At 48.3% G+C, this 18,691-nt stretch overlaps 1 protein-coding gene across 1 annotated transcript; it reads right to left on the reverse strand.

Moving 5' to 3' along the window:
- Positions 1-1,721: 1,721 nt before the first annotated feature.
- PLPPR3 (phospholipid phosphatase related 3) lies at positions 1,722-11,998 on the reverse strand. Its single transcript, XM_051972447.1, has 8 exons — positions 11,813-11,998; positions 11,211-11,332; positions 9,174-9,359; positions 7,860-7,989; positions 7,157-7,352; positions 6,187-6,244; positions 5,534-5,707; positions 1,722-5,303 (listed from the first exon to the last, which is right to left on the reverse strand). Exons 2-8 carry the CDS (start codon positions 11,283-11,285, stop codon positions 3,891-3,893), a joined length of 2,232 nt encoding a protein of 743 aa, XP_051828407.1. The 5' UTR covers positions 11,286-11,332; positions 11,813-11,998; the 3' UTR covers positions 1,722-3,890.
- Positions 11,999-18,691: the final 6,693 nt, after the last annotated feature.

Here is an 18,691-nt window from a genome sequence, read left to right on the forward strand (position 1 = left end):
TGCTTCTGGTGACACATGTGCCTTGGCTGTATGCCCTGAGTTTAGGGCAGCTATGATTAATCTTCAGGGGAACTGGTAGTAATATTTCAAAGAGATTGAGAAACCACCTACTCAGTGGATTTAAAAGGAAAAATGATTCTTCCTCTCTCCTTTCCTTCCTTCCTTCTTTTCTTCCTTCCTTCTACAATTCCTGGATTCAGGTACCTGTTGACAAATCTTAAACGCTTCCTGTTGCTGCCCCTTTCTCAGGGAAGTCTATTACCAGGAGGATGAGCCATACATGAACAGAAGATATGGACCTGGGTGAATTACTTGGACAGTTCTATGTTGAGTGAAATCTGTATACAGTCTCTTAAGTCTCCCAGGAGGGAGTAATAGAAGTGATGGACTTTTATGAGTGTCTTCTGTATCTCTTGATGGGTTCCTATGAGCTCCAAGTGATGGATTACTAGAAAAAACTGGGTTAAGAGAACAATGAAACAAAGGATCCTCCCACCTCTCAAACCTCTCCCAAAAGGAATTATGTGGAAGAGATTAAGCAGTTTTAGTTGTCTCTGTGGGTCTAGGACACCAAGAATGCAAATGAGGTAATAATTCAATGAACTAACAGCAGAGAAAGCTATTTGATAGTGCCTAACAGGCTCACTCCAATATCCCTCCCCCACTGCCTACTACATAGCACTTGGGCAGAAGTGCCAGCCCACTCAAATCTACTCACCCTCCTCCCAGTGCCTTGGAAATCCAAATCACACACACACTGGGGAGCCTATAAATTGTTGGTTATAAGATGGGGCTGAAATGATTTTGAGATCCAACTCCCAAGGAAATCACCATCAAAGAGAAGGGGGAAAGAGGGAAGGGAATCAGCATTTATATAGCTTATATGGGAGAGATATTGTGCTAACCCTTTTTATAAATATCTCATTTGATGTCACAACAACCCTGGGATGTAGGTGCTATTATTATCCTCATTTTACAGTTAAGGAAACTGAGGCAAATAGAAGTTGAATTGCCAGTTTCACACAGCTGGTGAGAGTATTAGAACTGAATTTAAATTCAAGTCTTCCTGACTCCAGGCTTAATATTCCATTCCTTGGGCCAATCAGTCAGAAAGTAAGCAAGAGAGTCAAAAAAAAAGAAAAAAGACTGAAATTATTCAAGATCACAGAAAAAAGAAAACTAAATTAAGGACCTTAAACATAAGCAGCTAAACCATCAGGGAGGATATTAGTGACAAAAGGGAATATGGCATTTAGATCTGGGAAAAACTTCCTCCCACCTTTCCAGCCTTCTTACATACCATCCTGTGCTCTTCAATCCACTGACACCAGTATCTTTACTATTCCTTGAATAAGAAGCTTCATCTCCTAGCTCCTAGGCATTTTCCCTGGCTGTTGCACGCTTGGAATGTTCTCCCTCCTCTTTTTCCTTTCCTGGTTTCTCTGGCTTCCTTTAAGTTGCAGACAAAATCCCACTCTCTACAAAAAATCTTTTCTGATTCCTCCTTAATGCCATTGTCTTCCCTATGTTAATTATTTTCTATCTCTCCTTACATATAGCTTGTTTATACATAGTTATTAGCATATTCTCTTCTTTGTTAGAGTGTAAACTCCTAGAGGGCTTTTGCCTTTAATTTTTTTTTTTTTCAGTGCTAGACAATTAGCCTGATACATAGTAGGCATTTAATAAATGTTGTTCAAACAAGGACATCATGAGGCTGATTCCTTAACTTGTATGTAAATGTTTATTAACTGACATCTGTGAATAAAAATCTCAAGGTAGATAAATTTATATTTGATGAGCAGAATAAAGAGAGTGTGGAATGACAATACATTATTCCTGAGTGGTAGAAAGAAGAAATAAGAGTCATGAAAACAAAATTTATAGCCTGCCCAGCAGAAATAATTGGCAGAAGAGAAAACAAAACAAAATTTGAATCCATGCTAGCAAGTCTCATCACAGAATTTTAAAAGAGAATAACTGAATGGAAATGCAAATAAATGAACTCAAGGACAATCTGGAGGAAGAGAAGCAAAAATATTAATATTCAAAGAAAACATGATTTCCTTACAAGCTAAACATTGATTGTCAAGACAGGATATATAGTAAAAACTTAAGTCAATGAATAGATTTATTAAACAATTTCGCTGTGCTTGGTACTGTACTTAATCTTAAAGATTATAGCTCTCCCAGGGATGAGTTAATGTTTCACTCTTTTAAGTATTTGTTAACATGATTTTTTATCTTTTGTTTTAAATATTTCTTTTATTTTGGAGTAGTAAATAGCAGACCTGTTTTGTACAATGAACACCCTTCTAGAAGAGACCTTTTAGTCCCTTTTGGAGGGACCTCAAGAAGGAGTTGGGCAAATTTTAAGGGTTTTTCCCAGAGCTGTACTTTGGTGTGGGGATAATGTATCAGAAAAAAAGAGCCTGATGCTCTTGCATTGAGATCAGCCTCCAGAGCTGGGGCCCTTTGCTGTGACAAAGCCATTTTTCAAGGCTAGGAATGATGGTAGGATAGTATTAACTGTTTTTTAATTTTTAAATTTTTTTGGCTGCCATAATATCATTGACTCGTACTAAATTTGTGGCACACTAATACATGCAGATCGTTAAAAAATGTTTTTCTTAATTTTTTTAGTTTATTTTTAACACACATTGTTTTATGAATTATGTTGGGAGAGTAAAATCAGAGCAAAAGGAAAAAATCATGGGAGAAATTAAAAAAAAAAACAGAAAAAATTGAATATAGCATGTGCTGATTTACAACCAGTTTCCTTAGTTTTTTTTCTGGATACAGATGGCATTTTCTGTCCAAAGTCTATTGGGATATCTTTGGCTCACTGAACCACTGAGAGGAACCAAGCCTTTCATAGCTGATCATTGTACATTCTACAATGTATTCCTGGTACAATATATTGTATACATTGTTATTATGTACAATGTATTGTGTATAATGCTCAGCATCAGTTCATGTAAATCTTTCCAGGCCTTTCTAAAATCAGCTTGTTCATTATTTTTTTATAGCACAATAATATTCTGTTACCTTCATGTACCACAATTTGTTCAGTTCTATCCCAATTGATGGGTGTCCACTCCTTTTCCAATTCTTTGCTACCACCAAAGGAGCCTGCAGATCTTTTTTAAATGAACTATTGCCTAGCTACATTTCTCCATTCTGTATTTGTGAAGCTGATTTTTTGTCTTTTATTAGAGGGGTTTGGGAGATCAGTCACCTTTCTGTAACACTGAGAAGGAAAGTTGTGTCCTTCAAATAAATGACACTGAGGAAAGGTGCTATCCATCTGACCAGTATTGGGAATGAATAGAAGACCCCAGGGTCTCTACCTCTAGCATCCTTGAGGTCCCAGAGCCAGAATGGAGAATGGGAAGGGAAATTTCTCAGGACACAGAATATGGTGTTTGTAAATCTTTATTTTTCAACAAACCCTGTATTGTATAGTATCTTACAATCAATGCTGGACTCTGCCTTCTAGCCCCGTGTTCCCTCACCCACCCACACCCATGCTACCCCAGGAGTAGGGCCCCAAGTTCCTACTCCACCCTCCCCCTTCCTCCCCTCCCCACCATTTCCTATTTACAGTTATCCCTTTGATACAGTCCACTGTGCCCATGCCCACCCCATCAGGGGGTTTGGTATCACCCCTTCCCCCCATGCCTAAAGGCCCCAAGAGCTAGGGAGGCCAGTGTTGGAAGCAAATTTCCCTCCCCAGCCCACTCCATCCCCTGCCCCATCCTTGCCACCTCTGGTCCCCTGGGCAACAGGAATGCCCACAGCGCGAATGCCTGGCTCCGTGCCCTAAGCACGGCGAGACAGCCTCTCCCTGGGCCAGGGAGAGCCGGGATTCAGGCCGCCAGGGCGGGCTCCTAGTCCTTAAAGCGGCGGCCAGCCGGGATCTTCTTGTAGTAACCCTCAGCCTCGGCCTCTCCGTGGCCGTCCCTTTCGGACAGCGTCAGGCTGCCGGGCTTGCGGCGGAGCGTGGACTCCCTGCTGGCCGGCCCCAGCACCCCTTCCCCGGGGGTAGGCATGCCCTCGCCCGTGGCCAGGTTGACGGTGGCGACGCCGGTGAAACGCGGCGGCTCATCCTGGTCCACGTCACTGATGGAAGATCCGGGGGACACCCCAGGGGCCTTGCTGGCCCGGAAGCTGCCCCCACCGCGGTAATCGCGGCCCGCCAGCTCCCCCAGCTCATAGGGATCAGCCCCAAGCTCGGCCCCTTTGGCCCCGGCAGCTGCCTTCCACTCCCACGGCCCGTTGCCGGAGGAGAGGTGCACCACAGGGTGGTGGGGGGCGTGGGCATCGATGGTGACGATGCTGCCGCTGTCCCGCTCGGAGGGCGAGCGGTACTGGGAGGAGTCGGAGCTGGCGCTCGAGGACGACGCTGTTTCCGCTGTCTTCGGGCCCGGCGGACCCCCGGGGCCCATGCCCGGCGCCTTGGACATGGCGATGACTTGCAGGAGCCGGGGCGGGTTGGCCACCCGTGGGGGCGCCGTGACAGAGGCTCCCCCTTTCTCGGCCATCATGAGCCACTTGGCGCGCACGGCTGAGCTGCTCTTGGGGGAGAGGCTGGCGCTTGCGGGGCTACTGGCCGTAGCCTGAGTCTCCTCCGGGATGTGCACTAAGGGAGGCGCGCCTGCCCGTGGTGGCAGGAGCACCCGGGGCCCCAGCCCTGCCCTCTCAGCCCCTGACCGCGCCTGGACGGTAGGGTACAGGGAGGGTGGGATGGGCCCCCCCTCTTCCTCCTCCTCCTCTTCCTCTTCTTCCTCCTCCTCCTCTTCCTCTTCTTCCTCAGCCATGGGCTCAGCAGCCCCCCGGAGATGTCCCGGTCCAACCTCCTCAGCCAGAGCCAGGGCCCGGCCCCCCTCCAGCGACTTCTGCTTCCATTCAGTGATGAGCTGCTTGGAGCGGGAGGCATCCAGGGGCACGTGGATGGTCATGTGGCGCCGGGCAGGGTCGTCCAGGGAAGGGGTGTTGACCCGAGGCAGGGTGTTGCTGAAGGTTACCATGTTCTCTTTGCCCATGGGGCTCCGAGGGGCCAGGAGATCCACGTCCACGCTGGCTCTCTTGAGGCTGCCCAGAGACGTCTTCTCCCGGGGCACAGGGCGGGGCACCCCCTCTAATCGCGTCTGGGGGGTCAGCTCATCGGTGCTGACTGATTTGTTCTGGTGGTACACCGAGTCATGGCCTCTCTGGGTCAGGGCTCGCAGAGCATCCTTGGCCGGTGGGGGGGCTGGGGGCTTCTCCAGAGGGGCCTGGAAGTTACCCACAGCGTGGCAGGCCTGTGCAAAAAAGGGTAAGTGTCAAAGCCCCGGTGAGGGGCCCTGAGGGCAGGGATTATGTTTCTACCAGAGACCCGGGGCTTCCTGAGGGCAGGTTTTCAGGAGGCTCCCTTTGGGAGGGGCTATCTTCTGTGCTCTTCTCAGAGAAGGAGGGGTCTCTGAAGGTAGTCGCATTTTGGAGGGCGGAACTGAATCTTCTTGTCCTTCCCACCCCTTGCTCCCAGACTCACCAGATAGGCAGCAATGCCCGCGCCGATGAGGAAGCCACTGTAGACGTCACTGGGGTGGCTTCGGTGCTGGGTGATCTGGGTAAGGCCACAGACCCCCGCGGCAATGGCAAAGGCAAAGACCAGGATGGGTTTGAGCAGTTTGGTGCTATCTGAGATGATGGAGTTAAAGTACATCTGTGTGGAGAGATGCCCGTCAGAGTTGGCCCTCCAGAAGCCTCGGGTCCACCTGGACCCTCATTCCCAGAGATGCATACCTGCACACATGCTGGGAAGATGGGATGGAGGGTAGACAGAAGTCCTATACATTCAGGGGTCCTTGGAAAGGGAGAGCAGGCAGAAGCCCTGAACATTCAGGGGTCCTTGGGAAGGGGGCCAGGCAGAAGCCCTGAACATTCAGGAGTCCTTGGGAAGGGGAGACCAGGCAGAAGCCTTGAACATTCAGGAGTCCTTGGGAAGGGGAGACCAGGCAGAAGCCTTGAACATTCAGGAGTCCTTGGGAAGGGGGCCAGGCAGAAGCCCTCCACATTCAGGGTTCCTTGGGAAGGGGGAGTGGACAGAAGTCCTGAACATTCAGGAATCCTTGGGAAGGGGAGTAGGTCAGGGGTTAGGGAGGGGCTGGGGAAGAACAGGAGGCTTTATGCAGACTCACTCACCGATACATAGACAGCTGCGAAAGCCGAAAGGGTGGCGTGCTGGGATGGGAAGGTCTTCCTGCCAAGTGAGTCAGTACCCCATCAGGCTCCTACTCTCCCTCCCCAGTCCCTATATCTGTAACTTGAAGAGACTGACCCACTAGGCCTCAGAGCCCTGGGTCTCAATCCTCTCAATGAAGGCCCCTGGCCTTTCCAAGTCTTAGTTTCTTTATCAATAAAATGGAGAGACCGGGCTTGCTCATTTGTATGGACCTTCTCAGCTTTGGGCATCTTTGTTCTTAGCTCATGATAGCAAGAGCTCGAAAGACCCTTCAGAAATGAAATGTCAGCTGGAATGGATTTAGAGGTCCATCTGGCCAAACCTCCTAAATTTACAGGAAAGTGATTTGCCTAGCATCTCCCAGGTGCAGGATAGGATCTGAATCTAGATCTTCTGATTCCAGATTTAGAAAATATGTCCCCCTTCCACCCACTACTGCCCTCTGTCATATGTGCTACATCATCCTTAAAGTGCTTTGAAATCACACTAGTGAGTTTGGAGTCAGAAGATCTGGATTCAAGTTCTGCCTCTAAAACTTAGAACTTGTGAAATCCCAGGCAGGCACTTTTTGGGAGTCTTACCTTCTATGAATGGTTTCCACAATTCCTTTCTGGCTCTAGAATCTATTTCCAAAGACTCTAAACCTAATAATTCAAAGGACATAGAACTTCATCTCTTTAGGGATTGGCTCAGGGCTGAACAATTGAAAATGCCAGAGCTTCTTGACTTCCAGACCAGCCCTCTATTCCCTTTGCTAAGCTTTCTCTTAAAGCCTAAAATTTCAAAATAAATATACATTGAGTAGTTAAGGGGGTAAGGTTCAAATGAATGAGACTGAAAGTCAAGCAGTACCTTGGTGCTCCCTGCCCTTGGGCACAGATGGCCCCTGATTCTCAGGCTCCATCCCTCACCCCCAGGGCAGCAGCTCACCTGGCAGAGAGGATGGCATGGGTATCCTGGCCAGAACAGATGTCCTGGGTGATGTAAGGGTTGGAGTCACAGGAAATGCCGAGCAAGGTGTAATTGGGCTTGCATACCGTCAAGAAGAAGGGGGCATGGTAGCCTGTGGCCAACTGGATGATGTCAGTGACCAGGGCTGTGGCGCACAGGCCAAACACATGGACTCCTGTGGAAGGAGGGGGCAGGGGTCAGAGGGGCTGTTTGTGAATCCCACATTGTCCCAGGAAGCTGCCCCTATACCCATCCAGATCCAGAAGGAAAGAGGCAAATGAGAAGACGGAGAAAAGTCACAGGAGTGAGGGTCAACCCAAGGGAGATCCAGAGTCTACCAGTGACACAGAATGTGTGGGGGTTTCTCTCCCAGAGGAGAGAGGGAAGGAAGGAAGGAACAAGCATTTATTAAGCACTTATTGTGTGCCAGTCACTGTGCTGAGTCCTTTACAAAAATGGTCTCTCCTGATCCCTACTACAACCTGGGGAGGTAGAGGTGATAGGAAAACCTACATGAGAAGAGGTAGCTAGAGAGAAATATGGGAGAGAACTGGTTGTTGGGATGGAATTTGGAGGATCATCTCAGGGTAAGGGATGTATATAGGGGAGTGACCTCGGCCAAGCTGGAAGGAGAGAAAGGGTAACTGGCTTCTCCCACCAAGGGCTCCCCTGGAGTCCTCACCAACAAAGCGGACAGTCCGGCGCAGGAAAGAGTTGAAGTTGCAGCCTCCAGCATTGATGCTGCCCTCTGCGTTAGTGCGGCTTTTCAGCTTGGACTGGAGACAGTATACGATGCCTTCCCCGACCATAATCTGCACCAGGGAGGGTATGGGAGTAAGTCTCAACAGGCAGACATTTCCCAGGCCCTTTCCATTCCCCTCCACTGAGTCCCACCATTTGTGGGAATGTGATCTCAGTAAGCCCCTTCCTCTCCAGGCTAATATCTTCACCTCAAGTGAAAGAAAATACTTTTTCCCTCTTCAAATTTTCCCAGTGCACTTTGGATCTCTCCTGATGTGCGAACATATTGAATCCAGTACCTCTGCCACTCTCATCATCATCACTTTCCCCATCCAAATTGGGGGGGGCGGGGAAGAGGGTCTGACCCATTTTTATTTTTCTATTCCAATCACTTAAAACAGTACCTTGCACTTAGCAGACACTTATTTGGTCAAATTAAATTGTTGAATCTCTTTTTTTTTTTAAATAACTTTTTATTGATAGAACCCATGTCAGGGTAATTTTTTACAACATTATCCCTTGCACTCACTTCTGTTCTGATTTTTCCCCTTCCTCCCTCCACCCCCTCCCCCAGATGGCAAGCAGTCCTTTACATGTTGAATAGGTTACAGTATATCCTAGTGTTGAATCTCTAAAAGGAAGATTGGACTCAGTGATTTCTAAGTGCACTCGCCCCTCCTCCTCCCTTCCTCCCCCCCCCCCCTCCTCACACCTTCCCTCAGCTCTGACAGTCTAAGGACTTTCTCCACTTGAAATTCTAATGTCCTAAGGCATTTTCTAGCCCTGACATTCTCTGCCCTATCGCCATTCCCAGATTTGATTTCAGGTATGCTATTCTAAGGTCCTTTCAAACTCTATTCTTTTTATATTCTAAGGTCTATTCAAGATTGTATTTCTTGGTCTCTCTCAGTTGTAAAAATTCTATGTACTATATTCTAAGGTCCTTTTTGGCTAGCTTTGACACCCTATGTTCTAAAGTCTATTGAAACTTGGATATTTTATGGTCTAAGGTTCTGTCTATGCTGTAAAGTTTGTCTGATATCTATTAGTCAATCACCAAGGGCTCTAAGGACAATCACGTTACCTTCATAAGTATATAATTTCTCCCTCCTTGAGGAGCCAGTGGGCAATAAGACTGGAGAGATCATTTGGAGCCCAGAGGCAAGTGGATGCTAGAACTGAAGTCTCTCATGCCCAAATCCACTCTCCATCCTGTCACAAACCCATCCCCCCACAGGAGATCCTGAAGACTTACAGAAGCAGCTGGGGCAGCAAAGGCCAGGCTTAAGAGCATGAGCAGTGGGATGAGCTCTTCACTGGTTTCCACATAGGGCATGGACAAGGTCCGGTCATAGCACTGGAAGCCCACCTTGGCTGGCTTGAAGAGGTCGGTCAGCTCCAGAAAGTAAAGGGTCACAATGGAGGAGGCAACAATGGGGAGCTGGTAGATTGGAAAAGAAAGAGGACTTTGGTGTGGGGAAGCACTAGATCTGGATTCTAGCTCCCAAATCCACTCTAGACTCTCCAGTCTCTCTTTTCCAACATCCCAGCCCCTTCCCCCTGCTTTTTTCCTCTCCCAAGCCTCTTTCCTAATGCATCCTCTGACAAACACCATAGACATGATCTGGTCCATGTAAAAACTCTATCTATTTGTATATCTCATTATCTCATCAGATCTCATTTACTCTACACACAAACCCTGGGAAAAATATCTTATTTTATAGATAACAAAACTGGGGCAGAGATTAAGGAACTTGTCCAAGATCATAGTTATTATGTATTTGAATCTGGATTTCAATTCGGGTCTTTCTGACTCCGGTTCCAACAATTTATTTATTGGGTCACCTATCTGATTAAAAAAAAAATTGTAAAGTGCTTTGCAAATCTTTGCACTACATAAATGCTAGCTATTATTATTATTAATGATTGCCATTGTAAGGCTCTGTGTACCCTCCACAGTCTGTACTCCCTCCTCTTCTCTGATGTCCCCAATACACACTGTTCTTTTCTATTCAAGCTAGTGTTCCTTCCATCTCTCTCTCCATCTCTTTCACATTGGGCTCACTGGTGTTTCTTTACCTCTCCCAGCCAAATCTGAGCTGAGAAGTGGGAGAAATCCTGGGGTTCAGGGCAGGCTTCCTGAAGGAGATAGAACTGGAGCTGGCCCAGCCTCACAGAGGGCAGAGGTTCTCACTAAGGATCCAGCATTCTCTAAACTGGACCTTTCTATGATGGCCAATTGCATAGTTTAAAGATTAATTGGGTCCAGTGAAGCTTTAACATGTCTTTTAAAGCCTGACCTCTTCCTGGCTCCACATGCCTCATCACCTCAACCCCAGTCCCACCCTGCCGAGCCTCAGGCAATAGGGGTGCAAAAACTTGGGTGCTGGATTTAAGTCAAAAGATCTCGGAATTCTTTATGTGACTGGCCATGTCACTTAAATCTAAGTTTCAATTTCCTCACCTGTAAGAGGTGTGGTAGGGGTAAGGGGCTGTACTGTTTTCCCTGAGATCTCTTTAAGGTCCATGGATTGGATCTATCCAGCTGCTGATCTCTCTTGGGCCTTATCTAGTGTTAACCTCAGTGTTGACTGAGGTATTTGGCACCCCCAGGAGCTGATTATTTGCCCCCATCCCTCTAAGGATGTGGTCCTGCTCCTCTCCCTCACAGTCTCTGTGGGGAACTGAAGGCAAAACCTTGTGGTTAGCCCCCCCCCCCCCCGATGATGTCTGACTGTGCTGGCAGGCCTGCTGGACACCACTGTTTGCCTTCTGCTGTCACTACTAGCTAGCTAAGTGCTCGGACACTGTTTTCTTTCCACCTGCTGGAAAATCAGACCGAAGAGGCCTTAAAGGTGGTGGAGAAGGAAAAAATCTCTGAACTAGGGACTCAGGCAATCTGGGCTCTGACTTGTGTGGGCAAGTCCCTTTCTGTTGGTGGACTTGTTTCCTCCCCTGTGAGAGGGCTGAACTCTGTGTCTGACATTTTTTGGTCCATGTTCTAAAGTCCCTCCCACCTCTTCCATTCTATGTTCTAAGGTCCCTCCCACCTCTGATAATCCATGTTCTAAAGGTCCTTCCAGCTCTTCCATTCATTGTGCTTTCAGGACACCTCCAAGCTCTGAAATTCTATGTTCTGTTCCTAAAACCCCGTCTGGCTTTAACATTCCATATTTTATGCCTCAAAGGGCCCCTTTAGGCTCTGCTCTTTTAGAGGAGGAACCGTTGCTTGGGCGAGGTAGCAGTCACCCCTGACTGGGCTGTGTGTCTAGGGGTCCCCATGTTTCATCACCTCCACAAAGTAGAAACACGGCAGGAGTGTCATGCTGTCCTTTGGACCCTTGGTCTTCTCCTTGGCTGAAAGCATGATGTTCTGGGGGCTAGGGACAGGGCAGTCAGGTCAAGGCCCCAAGGCTGCACAGAAAAGAAAGGGGTGAATGCTGATCTCCTTTAGGGGACCTGGGATATGCATGCATGCATGCATGCGGGTGTGGAAGGACTGGTACTGAGAGGGCCAGTGATGGGAGCCAGGGCAGGGCCTGCTTCTCTGGCCCCGTCCCATCTTCTGTTTAGGGGTGCCCAGTTTTTTTGGGAGGCATTTCAGAATTGGGAGGATGCAGGGACCTCAGAAGGATTTGATTCATGCCTCCTCCAATCTGCCCCAGCTCTTGGGGGGATGGTAAGGATGATGGGAGAGGTCCCGGAGCAGGGGACTGGTAGGGGGGGTAGGTAGATGGGGGGCCCCAGAATGTGAGAAGCCCCATGCCATCCCCGAGAAGGGGGCTCTGCGAGAAGATCGCGGCGGGGGGGGGGCTGTAATGGGGAGGAGCGTAGCGTCCCACCCCACCGATCTGCATCTCAGCGGGTCTGCATGCTCCAGTCTCCCCCACTTACCTCGGGGGCTCCGCAGGGACCAGCGGGGCCCTCCCAGTCTAGAGGCGGCGGCGGCGGTGGCAGGCGGGAGCCGGAGCTGGAGCTCGAGCCGGAGCTGGAGCTCGAGCCGGAGCTGGAGCCCGAGCCCGAGCCGGAGCGCAGACAAAGCGCCCCTCCCCGGCGCGGCCCCTCGGTCCCCGCGCCCCGCGCAGCCCCGCGCAGCCGCTGCGCATCCCAGCCCCGGCGCGCCGCGGGCCTCCGGGACGGGCCCGAGAAGCAGGGGCAGAGGCAGAGGCAGAGGCAGAGGCAGAGGCAGGGACAGGCGCGGCGGGGTCGCTGGCGGCGGCTGCGGGAGCCCGGAGGAGGGGCTGCGAGCGGCGGCGGCGGCTGCGGCGCGGTCTGCGGGGCGGGGCCAGGCTGCGAGCGCCAGGCTGCTGCGGGGCGCGGGGGCCGGGGGGCTCCCTCGGGGGGTGTGGCCGAGCCGTCCCGCGCCCGGCGGCGCCCCAACTCCCGGGCGCCGCGTCCCTGTCTCCGGACCGGGCTGCCCCTAGCCCTGGGCCCCCTCCGCGGGGCTCCCCCTGCTCCTCTCTGCCGGGGTCTTCTGGCCCCTGTGGCTCCCAGGGGCTCGTTTCTTTCCATGTCTCCTCTCCCCGGGCATCGCGCCTGAGCTTTCTGGTGGTACTCCCAGGATGTCCCACCCGCTGTCACCGGCTCTCCCCTTGTCTCTCTCTGTCTCCCCACTACTCTCGATGGCTCCCAGCCTCTCCTCATATGTGTTTCCTTAGGATCATATGTCCCTAGATCTTGGTGCCTTAAGAGGCCACCGAGACCAGCCCCCTCATTCTCATAAGGGATCTGAGAGCTGCAGAGGGGACCTGATTCGCCCTGTGACACACTGTGTAAGTGGCAGAGCCAGGATTCGAACTAAGGTCCCTAGCCCCCTTCCCAGCCCCCCCTCTTCGGCTCCCCCCGGATCCCTCCTTCCGGTGTCTATGGCTAGCTCTGTCTCTATATGTCCGCGGCTCAGGAGAGCTTCTTAGGGAAGAGGGAGCCGGCGCAAATTGCAGAGGGCAATAGATCTGGATCCCAAAGACCCCGGGATGGAAATCCCACCTCTGTTATTTAGTAACCCGGGGCTAGGTGCTCCCACTCTGGTGGGAAAGTCGCTTCAGCTGTCTGGTCCTTGTTTTCTCTTCTGTAAAATGGACCAGACCCCTTTTAAATCTCTGAATCTACGGATAGCTTCTGTTTATCCCGTATCTGAGTCTTGCGTCTTTCTGGGGATAGTTCCCCTCCCGGTCTCAGTGGCTGGCTCCGTATCTCTCCCCATCTGTTCACAACTCTGTGTTGTGTAAAAGGGAATCTCCCTGCCTGCACTCTGGCTGGCTCGGTTTCTCTCCAGTTTCTTTCCCTCTGTCTTTTCTCATGCCTCACCACCTCTCAGTGTCTCCTGGGGGATCTCCTTGCTCCTCTTTGGCTGCCTCCTGGCCCTGCCAACTCGTCTTCCAGTTTCCATGGTGAGCTCCCAGGGGCTGAGAGACAAAGAGGAAGAGCGATGGCTGGGGCTGCAGTGAGTGAGTGAGTGAGTGAGTGTGTGCCTGATGCGTGTGTATCAGGTTGAAGGCCTCCCTCACCCCCCCCCCCCCAAAGGAACCTCCGGTGATAGGCGTCTAAAGGGTAAAAGGACACAGCATAGCTTAGTGGTGGGGAGTTACACCCTCTTTGGTGATTCATCAGGGAGATATTGTGATTTGGGGAAGACATAAAGCTGATGCAAGGTGGAATGAGCAGAACCAGGGAAACAACATATACAAGACTACAATAATATAAGTAGGAAGAACAACAACAAAATAATCAAAAGGAAATGCTCTGAAATTATCATGATCAAATTTGGAATCAAAAGAGAGACAGGAGAATGCACTTCTTTCCTTTCTTTGGGCCCAGGGTACAAAACTTTACATATGCTATTGATGTGTTGTTAGTTTTGTAGTCCCCTCCTCTCTTCTTATTGTTAAAAAGCTGTTAAAATTGTTTATTGTTTCTGAGTAGGGGATTTTTGTGTATATTTGGAAATGAAAATATGTATTGGGAAATGAACAGAAAAAGATTAAAAATTTAAGTCATTTTGATAGATGGGGGCTCCCCATTTTCCTCTTCCTTTGTTCTGTACTCATTAGGAATATGGGGCGTAAACATATTTAACATATATAGGACTGCTTGCCATCTTGGGGGGGGGAGAGGAGGGAGGGAGGGGAAAAAACGAAACATAAGTGATTGCAAGGGATAATGCTGTGTAAAAATTATCCTGGCATGGATTCTGTCAATACAAAGTTATTATTAAATAAAATTAAATTAAAAAAAAAAAAAAGGAATATGGGGCGTAGCCATATCCAATCCTTCCTTCTTTCCTTCCTTTTTCTTCCTTTTTTCTCCTCCTTTCCTTCCTTCTTTCCTGATTCCCTCCCTCCCTCCTTCCTTCCCTCCTTCTTTCCTTCCTTTCCTCCCTCCCTCCTTCCTTCCCTCCCTCCCTCCCTTTCTTCTTCCTTCCCTCCCTCCCTCCTTCCTTCCTTCCCTCCTTCTTTCCTTCCTCCCTTCCTTCTTTCCTTCCTTTCCTCCCTCCCTCCCTCTTTTACCCTGCCCCTTTCCTCCCTCCCTCCCTTCCTTCTTCCTTTTCCCCCTTCCCTTTCTTCCTTTCCTCCCTCCTTTCTTCTCTTCCTCCTTCCCTTTCCTCCCTCTCTCCCTTTTCCTCTGTTCTTTCCTTCCTTTCCTCCTTCCTTCTTTCCCTCCTTCCTTCCTTCCCTCCCTCCCTCCTTCCTTCCCTCAATGCTCATCAAGTGCACATCTAGTTTGAAGGCCTCTGGGGAGAGGGAACATGACACATGCCATCATCTGAAGCAGGCTGTTCCACCAAGTGTCAGTCCCTCTAACAATTAGGAAGTTTCTCCTGATATCCAGCCTAGAATATCTCCTGTTTCCCTCTTCTGCTCCCAATGCTGCTCTCTGGGCCCAAGCAGGACAATCTAATATCTTTTTTTTTTTTTTTTTTTAACAAATATGACTGACTTTTGAATCCTTGAACATAACTGTTCTGTCCATGGTCTAATGGGGATGTCCACTGGCTCTGGAGAGTTCAAGTCTGGTCTTAGATACTTACTGGCCATGAGACCCTGGGCAAATCATTTAACTTCTGCCTCAGTTGCAAATGAGTATAGTAATAGCAACTACTTCACAGAATTGTGAGGTTCAGATGAGAGATTTATAAAGCACTTAACATAGTGCCTGGAAGATAGTAAGTGCTTAGTAAATGCTTGTTTCCTCCCTTCCTTCCTCTTTTCTCCCTTCCTTCCTTCTTTTCTCTCTTCCTTCCCTCCTTCTTTCCTTCCTCCCTTCCTTTCTTCCTTTCTTCTCTCTTTCCTCCCTTTCTCCTTTCCTCCCTCCCTCCCTTTCTTCTTCCTTCCCTCTCTTCCTTCTTTCTTTCCCTCCCCCCTTCCTTCATTCCCTCCTTCTTTCCCTCTTTCCTTCTTTCTTTCCTTTCTTCCTTCTTTCCTTCTCATATCTGCTATGATCACAGAGGTGCCAGGCTTCTAGGTTTAGCCCAGTTGGCCAAGGAATGTGTTCTCTTTTGCCTAGGGGCCAGAGCTATTCTTCCCCTCCTCCCCCATTAGAAATCGTGGGGCTGCTCACTGATGCGGGGGAACCTTGCCTGGCATACCAGTATCCACCTATCACCTAGCAACTGGGAAAGAGGCGGGACTTTTCTGCAGCTGTTGTTATGGTGGTTTGCTCATCTTGTTAAGGAGTGAGCTCTCAATCCTCCCTCCCTCCTCCAACCTCAGGATTCCAATCCTTTCCCATGGGGAGGACCTGATCTTGTTGCTGGGGAAGCTGCAAACAATAACCCATTTATTTTGACTCCTGTCCATCTCCTCTTTGGATCCTCCACAGCAGCTCCTAATATCAGCAACCTAGAGCTGGAAGAGACTATCTAATTCAAACAGATGAGGAACTGAGGCCCACAAAGTGAACTGAGAAGAATCTGAGGAAGTATTTGAACCCAGATCTTCCAACTTGCCCAATTCTTTAGGCACTATGACAGGCAGCCTCTCAAGGGACCAAAGGGCCAGGGAAGGAACATTATCTTGTACTTAGGGTCATCTAATTAAGTTCCCTCCTTTTACAGATGTGGAATTCAAATACAGAATGGTTCACGGACTTGTCCAGATCACACAGGCATTGACGAGATCCAGGATTCACCCCTATGTCATCTTAATGCCAAATTTCTATTGCTTTCAACAGCCTTCCTCTCTGCCTTGGGAAAAATACTTAGTATCATAGCTTGAATGAGAATTTAGTTCTACTGTTTCCCAGTTGATGTATCAAATTTTAAATTGTATTTAATTCAATTCAATTCAAAAAGCCTTTATTAAAAGTGCCTACTCTATGTAAAGGGAAGAGGGCCTTTGAGACCATTAGATCCAATCCCTTCATTATAAAGATGGAGAAACTGAGGCTTGGCGCTGGCAAAGGATTTAACTGAGGACACATAATGAGTTAATTGCAGATCTGGGACTACACCCAAGATTTCAACTGCCTTGCATGAGCTAACAGCCTGTGATTCATTAGGGAGATAGAAGGCTCACGTACAATATATGAGCAAACACTGAATGGTGTGGTAAGAGACAGCGGTTAGTGCTATGTGAGACATTTCTAGGATTATTGAATGTTGCTTCCTCTTTAGGCACTCAGCCAATCTGGGCTCCTGGCTGTTCCCCGAACTCTGGACTCCTGCTTTTGTCTTTTTTTGCTGTGCCCTATGTCTGGATGTTTTCCCCTCTGCTTCTCAGAAATCCTAACTTCCCTCAAGACTCAGTTCATCCCCTTAGTTTTTTGTTTTATTTTGTTTTTGTCAGTAAAAAGAGAATCTTAAGGTTGAGGTCACCAGGAAAGATTCTTGGAGGAGCATCTTCCTGTAGGAAAAAGAACTTTGGTCTGCAGATAAGATTTTAGTTTCAATTTTGGATTCAGTCTTTTCCTCTCTGTGAGCCTCAGTTTTCTCATTTGTAAAATCAGCAGTTTAAATATTTTTATTTTTAGGTTTTTCTTCCTTAGCCGTGATGTCTCCATGTTAAGTTCCTTCCCAGCTTTAACAGTCTGTGTCCTGAGTTTTATGTTCTAATACCTTCCTAGTTCTCACATCCCATATTTTAATATCCCTCCAAACCCCAATAGTCTTATGTTTTGAAGATTTTCATTTCCCTATTTTCTTCTGGATTCAACATAGTCTCCATCATCCTCCAAAATTGCATCAGCTCTGAAACTCACACTTCTCCTGGCCTGGGTTTTTTCTTTTCCTGGCCTTGCAGGATTTGGGGCAACCCATCTGTGGAGGGAATCTTATCAAACCTTAATTTGTCTTGTAAGCTTCAATTAATTTTCATGAACTAGTGGTCAGTAAAGGGATTGGGCTCAATTAGCAGGAACAGTCTGTGAAGTAGATAGCTTGAGGAAAGGATGGGGCTTAAATGGGATGTTGAGGGGACCAGTGAAGTGATCAGAGTGCTGAGCAAGAGAGATATGGGACTCAGCAAGGATGCAGGGGACTAATAGTATGGGTGGTCACATGGGAATTGAATGAGGTAAATGGGGGTTTAGTAAGGAGATTGGGGACATTTGTGGCTAAGACTGGGTCTCATTAAGGGGATGGGGAGGCTTATTGGGAGAGATGGAGATTCAAGAAGAGGGATGGGGGTCCAGTAAGAGGTATAGGACTAAAAACCTGTAGGAGCTTCATAAAACACTTGTTTTCCTCCCACAGAAGGATGCAAGCACACGCCACTTTCTGCAGTGGTCTAGATGATGATATTACCTTCCTTCTCTAAGCTGTTCCATAGATTGGCTTAAACACCTTTTCCAAGTCACCAGTTTTAGAGCATGGATCAATTCTATTCTGATGATAGCTAAGGATATTAAGGAGGAAGACATGCTACAATCCCTCTAGGGATTGCAGTTAGGAGCCTCTGATGCAGTTTCCCTTTGTCCCAAGGATGAGAGAGGCCATACTAGCGGAAGATAGATGTGGTGGGTCCTTCCTGCAGCCCTTCTTGTTTCATTACCCTCTTTCAACACTCTCCCTCCTGTTAGCCATCTGAAAACTCCAATATATTTTCATGTCCCAAAGAAGGAACTGCAACTTGATTGTGGTGTCAGTAAACTCACTCCTGATCTGTGCCTGATCTCAACCCAAAAGTCATGGTTCTTATTTGCTGGTCCATGTCTAAGACAACTTTACTCTATTAGACTCTTCCTAGTTGGGTTATAGGAGCTTAGAAAAAGAACGAATCCTGAGTCTAACACCATCATCTTTCAAAAGTAATAAGACTCAGAGAATGTTAAGTGACTTAGGGTCATCCAGCAAGTAAGTACCTGAGGGGGCTGTTGATCTCTCTTCTCCCTGACTTAGAAGTGAGGAGTCTAGCACTCTAGCTACTCTACAATATTGCTTCTCCTTCCATAAACTTTTTTAGTCTTTCCCCTAGTTAGGGGAATTCAGCCCATTATTCAGTCTCCTTTAGCTGAGTCCCCAGTCTCCATCAATTCTTCCTGGCTTCCATTTTTCTCCCAAAGCTTCCTTTTTCTTATATTGCCATCTTGTCTCTTTGGCCTTTGTGGAAGGGAAGAAGGCAGTTCCCACATTACCTCTCTGTTCTGTGTTGAGAAGTTCTGAATTCCCTTTATGCCCTTTTTATCCTCCATCTTCCTTCAGTTCTTCAAGTTTATAAAAAGCCTTCTTAGGGCTTCAATCTTATTATCTTTCCTAGCTCAGCTGGAAGGCCTTCTCTTTTTTGTGTCATTCCCAGTCCCTTTTCAAGGATTCAGAAGCTCCTATATGCATTAGCATGT

The sequence above is a fragment of the Antechinus flavipes genome, chromosome 1 (genome assembly GCF_016432865.1).
Source record: "Antechinus flavipes isolate AdamAnt ecotype Samford, QLD, Australia chromosome 1, AdamAnt_v2, whole genome shotgun sequence".
Taxonomy (NCBI): Eukaryota; Metazoa; Chordata; class Mammalia; order Dasyuromorphia; family Dasyuridae; genus Antechinus; species Antechinus flavipes.